The 12,143-nt window shown below is 45.1% G+C and overlaps 1 protein-coding gene across 1 annotated transcript in view; it reads left to right on the top strand.

The window, feature by feature from the left end:
• map3k10 (mitogen-activated protein kinase kinase kinase 10) overlaps positions 1–10,999 on the top strand; it is a 29,229-nt gene extending 18,230 nt beyond the window's left edge. Inside the window, exons 2-11 of the mRNA XM_062385916.1 lie at positions 2,827–3,007; positions 3,149–3,297; positions 4,750–4,925; positions 5,218–5,464; positions 6,142–6,264; positions 6,406–6,544; positions 7,283–7,395; positions 7,497–7,801; positions 9,544–10,078; positions 10,482–10,999. Of these exons, the coding sequence (XP_062241900.1) occupies positions 2,827–3,007; positions 3,149–3,297; positions 4,750–4,925; positions 5,218–5,464; positions 6,142–6,264; positions 6,406–6,544; positions 7,283–7,395; positions 7,497–7,801; positions 9,544–10,078; positions 10,482–10,876 (2,363 nt within the window). The 3' untranslated portion in view covers positions 10,877–10,999. The remainder of the gene's footprint in view (positions 1–2,826; positions 3,008–3,148; positions 3,298–4,749; positions 4,926–5,217; positions 5,465–6,141; positions 6,265–6,405; positions 6,545–7,282; positions 7,396–7,496; positions 7,802–9,543; positions 10,079–10,481) is intronic.
• Positions 11,000–12,143: the final 1,144 nt, after the last annotated feature.

Genomic DNA, 12,143 nt, shown 5'->3' with positions numbered 1-12,143 from the left:
GATCACATGACGTCTCTGATATGTTGTGGTGTGTGTGGACATCGTGGGCTCTTGGCAGGACAGACACACACTCGTATGGTTGCGGCACGAAATTCAAACTGGAACGGAGACATTTCACGTGATCACTAATCCAACTCTCACAGTATGCTTATGATAATGAAGCTGTGTGATTAATGAATCACACTTCCTGGCCTGTGAGTAATGTGTCCCATGAAGCCTGTTGCTATGGGAGACTTGCTGTAGTATCCAGGGAGTGTTTCTCTTTCATAAAGACTCTTTTTTTTCAGATAACATTTGAAACAGCTCTGCCACTGCACTGTGTAAAAACCACTTTATCCTTTAGGACAGTTCTCTCTCTCTCTCTCTCCCCCCCCCCCCCCCAATATGCTGTGATGCGTCCCACACCCTCGTGGGCGTTGTTTGTGTTTCGCTGCAGTGCAAGTTTCTGTTCTGACAGCTGAATGCAAACATCTTGATTTGCGTGTTTGACATATGACTGAAAGGCTGACGGCTGTGATCAACCTGTGGCAGGAAGGAGGATCACGTGCAGGTGGTGTCAAGAAGCAACACGGAGACGTTCCTCGAGGTGCGAGATCGACGCCGTGATGTTATAATTGCATTGGAAAGACAGGAAGAGAGGGAGCAGGTGGAAACGCTGCTACGCTCTCGGGTGGAGTTTAGTCCCATCCTCCATTCAGTGTCTGTTTTCCCTCGCTGCACTGTCGTCAGCCTCTCAAACAAAAACAGAGCTGTGAAGGTTTGACTGTGAGGAGGACGACGCGCCCGTCTGAGCATGCAAACACATCCACATCCCTCGCTTTCTCTAAGTCTACCTGTTTCCATGTTCTTAGACACACACACACACACACACACACAGCCCGGAGGAGACGGCTGTCACTCACACTATGAGTATAGTAAACGTAGGTTGGACGATGGCTTATTATCACTGTCAGCAGCCCGCACTTCTTCCTTGTCTGCAGATGAGAGATGCAGCACACGACCTAAACGTACAGGTCGAATGTACGTTACTGTCCTCAAGTACCATTCATTAAGAGTCCTTCACTTTAACATTCCCTTTTCATGCCTCTTTATTCTTCTACCTCATTATATTCCACAGTAAAATACACTTAGTGCACTAGACACATCGGACTGTGTGGCTCCGCAGGAGAAGCTCAGGCTGTAAGAAGTGAATCATTTCCTTGTTGATGAATCCACTATTTTCTCTATTAATCAATGAATTGATTGGTCTGTAACATGTATCAAGTAGTTAAACTGGACACATAAATGAACCGAATGTCTCTGAAGGGGACTTTCTTTAAATTACATATTAAATGTATAACCTTTACTTGTAATAGATTACTTTTACGGTATGGTATTGGTACTTTTACTTAAGAAAAGTTACTTATATTGTGTAACTTCTTCCTGACTCACTTCTTCATCACTGAAACTGCTGCTGGTGAGTTTGTGGATGGAGCAGAGCACAGAGAGGCACACCTTCATAGCCTGTGTGTGTGTGTGTGTGTGTGTGTGTGTGTGTGTGTGTGTGTGTGTGTGTGTGTGTGTGTGTGTGTGTGTGTGTGTGTGTGTGTGTGTGTGTGTGTGTGTGTGTGTGTGTGTGTGTGTGTGTGTGTGTGTGTGTGTGTGTGTGTGTGTGTGTGTGTGTAAACAGACGCTGCTGTGTGGGCAGCCTCTCTCCACCACTCTTTGCATATGCTTGTAGATAAGAAAGAGAGAGAGAGAGAGAATCAGCCCCAACCTGGCTCCCTGTGTGAGCTGTGTACACTATAAATATTTCCATAGCAGCTCTCACACGGAAATGAAGGAGGAAGTCGTACCTGGAAGAGTCACATTGTTCAGACTGTTGTCCAGAGGAGACGCAGTAGTTTCACCTCACAGCAGAAACCTGACGCCCACTGGTCTGACCACACCTGTTCAGTCAACATCACTGTTATTCAATATCCTCACTGTTTACATGTTGCTTAATGGGAATTTTTCCACAGTTGTAGTTGTTGAAACTGGATTTCATGGTTTTGCTCCAAGAAAGCTTGTAAAACCTTATCAACATATGATGATTAGAAGTTAAGTATTGAATTCAATGTGAGTTGTTTTTAGTGGGGAAAAAGATACATTAGTAGAAAATACATTGTTTTTGTAAAGTTATGCTCATATACTAAACCATCATGTTCATTATACATGTACACAGTTTCCCATATAATAGTACAGACCTGGTGGATCACACAGCCAATATTTTCTATTGATTTTTTTTACTTGTACTCACTGCATTCATGATGCGCCTTTTTTCAAAAGGTCAAAAGGTTACACAGCTTGCTCGATGATGATTTTTTTGGGATGAGTCCCACTAGGCCTGAACAGCTTCTTGGGGAGACGCTGGTATTTGGGCTGCTCTTAATAATTGTTTCATTATCGACAGGTTCATGGATAATGTTGATTTTCTTTTCAAAACAGTGAATAGATTTTTTTTCACACAAATGGAGGAAATGTTTGTTGCAATTTCCCAAAGTTCATACTGAATTCTTTGTTACCTCAACTAAAATTTAAAAAAAATCAATGATATTTAATTCCCTATCATAAAGAAACTATTTGAAACAGCAAATAATCACATTTGTGAAACAAGGTTGATTGTCTCTTACTTTAAGGATCTTTCTTTGTGTATATTGTTTGTCTCTTGAGTGTGGCATCTCTTTCCACGCATTTCAACGACAAATAAGTATTTGTATTTCTGTGTTATCCTTTCTGAAAGGAACTGTGTACAAGGTCACCCTTTAACTGTTCTTTATTCTTCCTCCTCCTCCTCCTCTTCCTCAGTCCTCATTCTGGAGCCAGTGGCGCGGGACGACCTGTACGGGAAGACCCTGAAGATCACCGACTTCGGTCTGGCCAGAGAATGGCACCAGACCACCAAGATGAGTGCGGCAGGGACGTACGCCTGGATGGCGCCCGAGGTCATCAAGCTCTCCCTCTTCTCCAAGAGCAGCGACGTGTGGAGGTAGAGCGCTGGAGTCCGTGTGTCACCTTGTTCCCCCGATCTACACAGTGACAGACTTCCTCCCAGATTGTCAGAGGAGACTCCTGTGACGGAGAGTAAATGAGTTTGAGATCCATTTCCCCTCTCTGTCTCCTCTCTTAGTTTTGGCGTGTTGCTCTGGGAGCTGCTGACCGGCGAGGTTCCGTACCGGGAGATCGATGCACTGGCCGTAGCTTACGGTGTCGCGATGAACAAGCTAACACTTCCAGTCCCCTCGACCTGCCCTGAGCCTTTTGCACAGCTGCTGGCAGGTAAACAGGCACCCACCACAACACCATGAGAGATTATTTAATCCAAGAACATCAAGTCCACTCTTTGGTCAGAGTGGAAACTGGGATTTGGTCTGTTCCATAAACTATCTCTCACAGATGAAGAGATTAGATTTGGATGGGGAAAGGTCAAAGGTCAAAGGTCAAGGTCACAGTGGCCTCACAAACCATGTTTTTTTTGCCACTTAAACATGATATATTGAATCTGGTCTTCAGGGAATTTTGACCTGTTGTTACTTGGACAAAAAAATTAACCGATTTAGATTTGGTAAAAAATGTGTACCTGGAACTTCGGCTGACGGAGGCCTACAATCAAATGGTGGTGATTCTAGTTCAAGGTCACTGTGGCTGAATTTAAAACGGGCGCCAAGAGTTAAAATGGATGAAGATTCATGAAGTTGCTTTTTATACATCCTCATCTCAGCTCCCCTGGGCTGGATTCTTTCTCTTTCACCTTGCAAATGATCCAGGCAGCGATAACAGTGGTGGAGGCTCTTCGTTCAACGTTGGGGTCATCTCTGTTTAAACACACACCGGCCATAGATCCAAACTCCCCAAATGTGCTTATTCCTAACTACTTCTTTATGAGAACGGTAATCTGCCCATTAGGTTTGATGTCTAATGAAACCATCCGAGCGAGGGAGGTGTGTTCTCTTTTCCTCCTCACTCACTCACTCCACATCCTCTGATCCATGTTCATCCATTAATCTCTCCTTTGTCATCCCTCACTGCTCCCTACACTCTATGTTTACTCCTGTCATCATCTCACTCTCATCTTCCTCCCTCCAACTTTATCCTCGTGCTCTTTATGCTAATTAATCTGCCCTCGTGAAGGAATGCTGTCTGCTTGGAAAGAGGTTTTCGGTGTGTGATGGATCTGTCCCTCTGATTTCCTCTGTGGTTCACTGTTGGAGAGACGACACAGATCAGTCTGCAGCTCAGCAGATTATTGTAGGTGTGTCTCTGTAACACTGTCAGTCAGGGTTTGGCTCCTGATGGTGGCCATATGCTTTCCCATCTTGCTCCGCGCCACTTCTTCTGTTGCCTCCTCTCCAACCAGCAAGAAATAATAGAAAAATATCCAGACGATGATTCAGTCTGGTTTGTAATATATTGATGATCTGCAGCGAATACTCATGTTCTAGGATCCAGCTTCTTACATGTGAGGATTTGCTGCTTTTCCTTTAAATTCTTTATTGAATATAATATTATTGTTAATAGTGTTGAGGTTTTAATTATTGGTTGAATGAAACAAATACTGTAAAGGTGTCACCTGGAGCTCTGGGTAACACTTTTTTCAGATTTGGTTTAAAACCAATTGATTGAGAAAATATTTAGCAAATTATTGAAGATGTTGTTGTTGTCTTATGTTATAATCATAAATGACCTTCACCTTACTATAGTAATGACATTTGACACCTGTTCCCTCAACAGAATGCTGGAGCCCCAACCCCCACAGCAGGCCGTCGTTCACCAACATCCTGATGCGACTGCTGGCCATCGAGCAGTCGGCCATGTTCCAGATGCCTCTGGAGTCGTTCCACTCCTTACAAGAAGACTGGAGGCTGGAGATCCAGCAGATGTTTGACGAGCTCCGGGCCAAAGAGAAGGTGAGAGATGTGAAAACACAGATCCAGGCTGGTCCAGGCTGGTCCAGGACCAGCTCAGACCAACACGGTTATGTCCCTCTGGAAAATACATGGATACGTGGATGGGAGTGGTGGAAGTTCATTTAGCTTGGTACATTCATATTTTGAATTCATGCTAGAATTTTATTTTATTTTACAATGTTTCTCCTCTCCTCTCCTCTCCTCTCCTCTCCTCTCCTCTCCTCTCCTCTCCTCTCCTCTCCTCTCCTCTCCTCTCCTCTCCTCTCCTCTTTTTTCATCTTCCTCTTTGCAGGAGCTGAGGTCCTGGGAGGAGGCATTGGCTCGAGCTGCCGAGGAGCAGAGGGAGCAGGAGGAGCAGCTGAGGAGGAGAGAGCAGGAGCTGGCTGAGAGGGAGATTGATATCGTGGAGCGGGAGCTGAACATCATCATCCACCAGATGTACCAGGAGAAACCCAGCGTGAAGAAGAGGAAGGGCCACTTCAAGAAGAGTAGACTCCTGAAGCTGGGCCGAGACAGCAACTGCATCAGCCTGCCCTCTGGTGGGTGGGAGAAGGAGCTGCAGTACTTTAAAATTAAATAATGAACACTCTAGATAAACAATAGTCTTATAAATTTATAATGTATAAATAAAGAAACAGGGATGAAGTATTACAAAATTGGATGAAAGAAATTTAAGCAAATCAATTCAACATGATATTTATTCTATTCTAAAGTTTTGTAACATTTAGATTCAAACAAAAGACATAAACTACTTTATTTGTGATTGTACCTCTGTAGCTATTGACTTATCATTTAAAGCCTTTTTATTTAAATTTGACTTTTATAAATTTGATAAATACGGCCAAATGGACTGGAAATTTATCACAAAGGCTACTTAGTGGAGCTCTGTCCAAATTGCCATTATATTTATCAACATTGAATTAATGTCACAAATTCAAAGCAAAGAATAAAGTGAGGATGCTTTCAGAAAAAACGTGAAAAGGTTTTCTTTATTCGTTAACTTCATCTTACTAACAGTAAACAGAAAAACTATATTAAATCACTGTTTAGTTTTAGGGTCCTTCACCTTTTAAACAGCGCGTCTTCCGGATGTGATACATGTTGCAGCTCCAACTGGTCTGCTCTTTGCTGTGTGTGTGTGCTTTCCCGTAACCAGCCCATATGGAAATGTTATGTAAAAATAATTTGGCACATGTCCTCTGTTCGTGTCCTGCAGGATTTGAGCACAAGATCACAGTGCAGGCGTCTCCCAGTGTGGACAAGAGAAAGACCCAGGGCAGCGAGAGCACCACCCCACCTGCCAGCCCAGGAGTCATGCCCCGGCTGAGAGCCATCAGATGTGAGCACAGACCCCCTGAAACACAGACATTTCTTTGTTTGTGTGCGATTCAGTTTTGAAACACAATGACCCAGAATTCTCAATATCTTAAAACATACATAATGTCCCAGTTTAAGATGTTTGTGTTGTGTTGTGTATCAGTGACACCGAGCGATGGCAGCAAGACGTGGGGACGCAGCGCCGTGTGCAAGAAGGAAGACCTGGCGACCAACAAGAAGAAAGGACGAACCTGGGGACCGAGCTCCACCCACCAGAGGGAGAGGCTCGGAGGGGAGGACAAGTACGGAGAAACAATTATAACAAATGAGTTATGAAAGCGTTTAAAGAGTTAAAGTTTTGAATATGTTGTTTATAAAGTGTCACAGTGTGACTCAATGCTGTAAACCATTAATACTTACTGTCGTTCTAAAAGAAAGCCTGTTTTGTGAAATGTTTCAGAAATGATATTGACAGCCTGTTGTTTTGACTATAGGAGGAAAGTTACACAGATGCAGGAATAACATTAACCAGTAAAAAGTCATAATTCCCTTTTTACCAGACTGAAAAACTCAAAGCATTTTGATACAGCTTCATCTGTTTGCAGGTCTACACACCCGCACAGATGGTGACTTGTGAATTTAGCAGAGAGCACAAAAAAAATATCAGGGAGGCACAAGTGCATAGATTTGAATGAATTATCTGAACAGTGTTTCCTAAAAGAGGATTAGTCTCACACACTCTATCTGAGGGAGTTGGTGACCAAAAGTCAATCGTGAGGATCCTGAGGTTTGTTATCACAGGCAAGACTGAATTAAGTGTAGAATGCCTTCCTGCCCACACAGATTCTCTATCTGCACATAATCTAGTCTGTTTTAAAGGGGATGAGGGAATGGCAGAATTGGCAATTGTGCTCTTAAGAGAATTGTCCCCCCCCCAATTGCCTACAAATCGCCCACTGCTTAAATGACATGAAACATTTAGATTCTTTCTGCTTCTTATCTGATGAATCTATTTTAAAGCTGAATTTCTCTTGTTACAGGCTGAAATCTCTGGGTGAGGGAAGTAAAGTTTGGTCGTCCAGTGCCCCAAATCTGGGAAAGTCCCCCAAACATGCCCCCATGACTGCTGGCTTCTCCAGCCTGAACGAAATGGGTGAGTGTTGAGCTTTTTTTTTTTATCATAAAACATTCGTCACTGCCTGACACGTCATCTTAACTCCTCTCTTTTACTCCCTCGGCCTTCCTCTCTCACAGAGGAGTGCAGTGAGTTCGAGGAGTCACCAGGCTCCCTGCAGCCGTCAGAGAGCAGCAGTAACGGGGCTGCGGACGACTCTGGGTCTCTGTGGGGCAGCATGGGCCCCCACACGATGCCTGCTGTCGGTGTGTCTACTACGAGCACAGGTCAGGCCACTGGAGGCCCGGGATCGGGGGTGAGCTACCAGGACTCACTCCGGCGCTGCAACCAGAGGAAGAAGAGCGATCTGCTGCTGATGGGCTGTGCCTCTCTGCTCGCGTCCGTCGCCTTAGGACAGGACCTGCTGCAGATGGGAAAACTGCAGGTGAGATGAGAAGCCATGACACATTTTAAAACTGTAAAACATCCTGTATTTGTTTGTACGACAGAACTAGAATGGCATCAGGTAGAGCACAGACCACCATTTATGGATTTTCTTCATCATTTCCATGAACTTTTCTCTGGGAAATTCAATAAAATGGCATAAAAAGTCATATCAAACAAAGTGATATTCCCAGGATCCGCCCCCTTGTTTAGAACTGCCCAACAATGTAATGGATTCTTTCTTGGCCTTTGGCCCATCTTTCTATTAAGTTTCCTGGAAATTTGTGTTTTTTTGCATAATCCTCCTGACAGACAAACAAACAAAATAAGGGACAGGGATGAAAACAAACCTCCTTGTTGGAGATAGTAATCCACAAGTTCTTTACTAGGTCATAAAATAAATAGATAAATAAATAATGAAACTATAATAAGAGGGTTGGAAACACATTTTATTTTATTACCTAATAAATTTACATAGATATTTATCAACACTGCAAATGTAAATTTCCTCTTCGAATTTATTACACACACACACACACACACACGTTATGGGAGATTTTATAGTTTTAACTTGTTTCTATTAGTTTATCTTTAATTTATTCTGTAGCCTTTCTGCAAAAAACGTCTCTGCCCTGATGATAAAGATTTTAATTGGGGTAAAAAACAATATGTTCTCTGACACCCTCATTATTCACTCTTATAGTTTTTCACAAACAGCTTCCTCCTCCTGCAGACAGTTGCTTAATCAGCATAAATTGACCTCCAGTCGAGCAGGAAGTGTGTAATAGTGTTTTCTTGGATCAGATTAGAATCAGATTTGCTGCTGATCAGGTCGATCGCTTCATGCCCCAGTCGACTCGCTCTCAGATCAGTACTTCCAACAGGACGACGCACTGTGTCTCGAAGCGAGTGGCGCCTCCCATTGACGCACAGTAACCCAGCGTCTCCAGAGCTCGAAGGAACACATCACCGCTGGAACGAGACAGAACAGGATGTTCGCGGCACAAACAAGCTTCCAAATGATCAGCAGGAGACGTGTGATGCTGCTGAGTCAGCAGGCGGAGGAGAGGAGAGCCGATTCAGAGTGTAACAGTGACGGCGTCGATGAAAGTCGTGATATGGATTTAATCTTTGGCTGTAGTTGCTTTATAAAAGTCTTTTATGAAATTAAAGGAGGAAACTGGTATTGACACCATCAGTCCAAGCTAAATGCCAGCATCACATCTGCTGTTCACCAGTGGACCAGTCACTACATCAATACCTGTGATTGAGCTGCTCTGTGACCTGCACTGACCCCAATCAACAGCAGAAAGGCTTTGAAACAACCCAAACCTTTTGATTCATTAACAACATCATTAACAAAACGAGCACCCCCCCCCCCCCCCCCACACACTGTTTTTTTAATGACAAATAAATCACGACGGTTCTCAAACCACTATACGAACTAGACAGTCACGTGTCAGCCTGGAGGAAGGTGGAGGAATTATGGGGAACATTGCTTTTCTATCATATTTTTACACTTTTTTTTTTTACATTTTTACACAACTTTATAATAATAAATTATAAATGTCAAAGGCAACCACATCAATTATCAGTCACATCAGTTAAATCTTTCTTTTCAAAATGGCCAGGTTATTCTGAAAATGAAAAGGCACAATGCTCCTAATGTCGGAAACCTCTAGATTCTAGAAGCAGAGGACAGTGGTTGTTCAGTTTGTTAATGTGACGTGATGTCGTCATCAGGTGCTTCAGGACGAGCAGGACCTCAGAGAGGAGCAGCGGAAGAAGAAGGACGGTCTCTTTCAGCGGACGGGACGTTTCCGTCGCAGCACGTCTCCCCCCAGCAGAAACCTGTCCCTGTCCCTGTCCAGACATCAGGACTCCTCGCTGCCCTGCTTGGACCCCTCTCCCTCTGTGACGCTGCTCTCTCTGTCCTCCCTGTCCGACTGCAACTCCACAAAGTCCCTGCTCCCCTCAGACCCAGACGAGTTCTCCCTGACCCCGGTGACAGGAGTCAAAACGCCGGCGGCTCCTCCGGCCCCGAACCTCAACCCGCTCTTGGACCTGCGGGCGGAGAGCTTCAAGAAGGAGCCCAACCAGTCGCTCACGCCCACCCACGTGTCTGCAACCATGGCCCTGAACAGAGGGCACAGGCGCACCCCCTCAGAAGGGGCGATACGACCCCGAGCCCAAACCCTGGGACACCGCAGGACACCGTCGGACGGGAGCATGCCCATGCCTCCTCCACCGGGGGCGCCGCACATCAAAGGGAACAAAGGTACAAGAACAAAATAAAGATCAAATTATATATATTATTTTTTCTCAGGTAATCTTTTCAAAGCCGTCACAAATGTTCAATTAGACTCGTGGAGGAACTGATTCGATTTGGATGTTTAAAAGTCAAAGGTCACAGAAACATGTTGTGGCCAATTGTACCCAACATCTCAAGTCTGCCTTTAAGGCATTTCTTCACATGTTGACCAGTCGTCACTTGAGCTTAAAGATGAACTGATTCCAAGGGTCAAAGGTCACAGTGAGCTTGTGAATAATGTGAAATTATGCAGACTGAAACTGCACTGGTGGGCGGAGGAATTCTAGGTTTCCCGTTTGTATTGAACTGTTTATCCTAACATTTGTAGTTTTTCCTTAATTAAACAAAGATTCTCTCTGTCATCAATCAGGTACACAGGACTCCCTGGACATCCCTCGCCTCCCCAACCCCTCCACCATCTTCCCAATCCCCCAGCGGCGCAAAGCCCCCGCTCCACCCATCCCCGTCCCGGACCCTCTCATCAGTCCCCTGGAGAGACCCAAGACGCTGGAGTTTGCCCCCCGGCCGCGGCCCACCCCGGTCCGGATGAGAGCCGACCCCTGGAAGCTGGGCTCCCTCTCCCGGACCCTGAGCTCGTCGCCGGGCAGCAGCTGCGACAGCCCGCTCGGCTCCGGGGACAGCAACGCGGGCCCGGTGCGGCCCAGCCTGATGGACATGGACATGGAGGGCCAGAATTTGGACCCCACCATTCCTCTGTGTGGAAAGCAGAAGCCTGCCACTCTGTGTGGACAGCAATACTCATAGTGGAAAAAAAAAAACATTTCCAATTTCTCATGTTTTCGCATTTAAACGTGTCCCAGGACGTTAGAGCTGGGGGGGTGAATAAAGAATGCCTTCTGATGTCTGAGCCGAGCAGAGTGCACTCGCTGAAGTTTCGCAAAAACAAACCTGTCCTGTTCTTAGGCCCTTACTGGAAGCCATCCCTCTCATGTGCCCATTTAGCGTCCTAATAAGGTGCCAGCAAGCCTTCCCCTGCAGCGCTCTCTCACCTGTAGACACTGAGGGACCACAGAGGTCTCGTAAAAGCCTTCCTCACCTGCACTACTCCCCTCCCTCCTCGGACGCCATCTCTACCTGCATCTACGTGACCGGGTTACATTTCCTCTGAGACTCACAACCTTCTAAAAGCCATTCGAATGCTTAAAGGGCCACTTCTTTGACTTTGCTAAATGTTCACTTCAATGCATCTGCTTGTGCGTCTGCCGCCCGTCTGTGTAGCCGCTTCGCTTTCTGCTCGCCTCGTCTTTTCTCTCTCTCCCACTCCACAGAAACCTCCCATTGTATCACGCTTTCACCCGAACATTTTCACCGTTTCAGGAGTTTTCCATGAGAAAAACAAGAGCTAAACTTTTTTTTGTAACTTCCTTACAGAAGAGTGTTCTTGTTCTTATTTTGCACGCTGGTTTTTTCTACCGGACCACAACATCTCCCACAATTCCTCACGTGTCATCTCGTCATCCACTTCCTTCCGAGACTAAAACATGAAAAAGCCTTTTTTTCCCCTGAAGCACTGGACGGGAGATCTCCTCAGCCTTGTACATTTAAAATCATAGAGTTTATTTTCTCAGTGCTTGCACCGCCCCTGCTGCAAAACCCGTCAGCGGAAGTGTTTTTCTATTGGTTTGCCAGACCAGGTGTGTGTGTTCCTCTGTGTGTGAATGTGTGTGTATTAACTGTACGTGTGTGGATGAACAAAATGGGTTCATATGTGTGTACTGGTGCTTTTTTAGTGCATGTTGTTTTACGTATGAATGGTCGGAGCACTTCTTCAATAAGACCGCACACACATCCTCGGCTGTTTGTCCTTTTTCTTTTTTTTATTTAGAAACCATTCCTCACTAACAGTCAGTAGCACCCTAACGAACGCCAACTAACAGTGGACAACCAGAATAGAGAACACTGAGGGGAAACAAAAAAAAAAAAACTACCTGATTTCAAAGCCAACCTCATGTTATATGTGGGACCGTTTGGAAGCGTCGCCTTCTCTCCTCTGACCTGCTCCGTTCGGCAG

Source organism: Platichthys flesus, chromosome 4, assembly GCF_949316205.1.
Source record: "Platichthys flesus chromosome 4, fPlaFle2.1, whole genome shotgun sequence".
NCBI classification, from domain to species: Eukaryota; Metazoa; Chordata; class Actinopteri; order Pleuronectiformes; family Pleuronectidae; genus Platichthys; species Platichthys flesus.
This window is presented reverse-complemented; position numbering and strand designations above follow the sequence as displayed.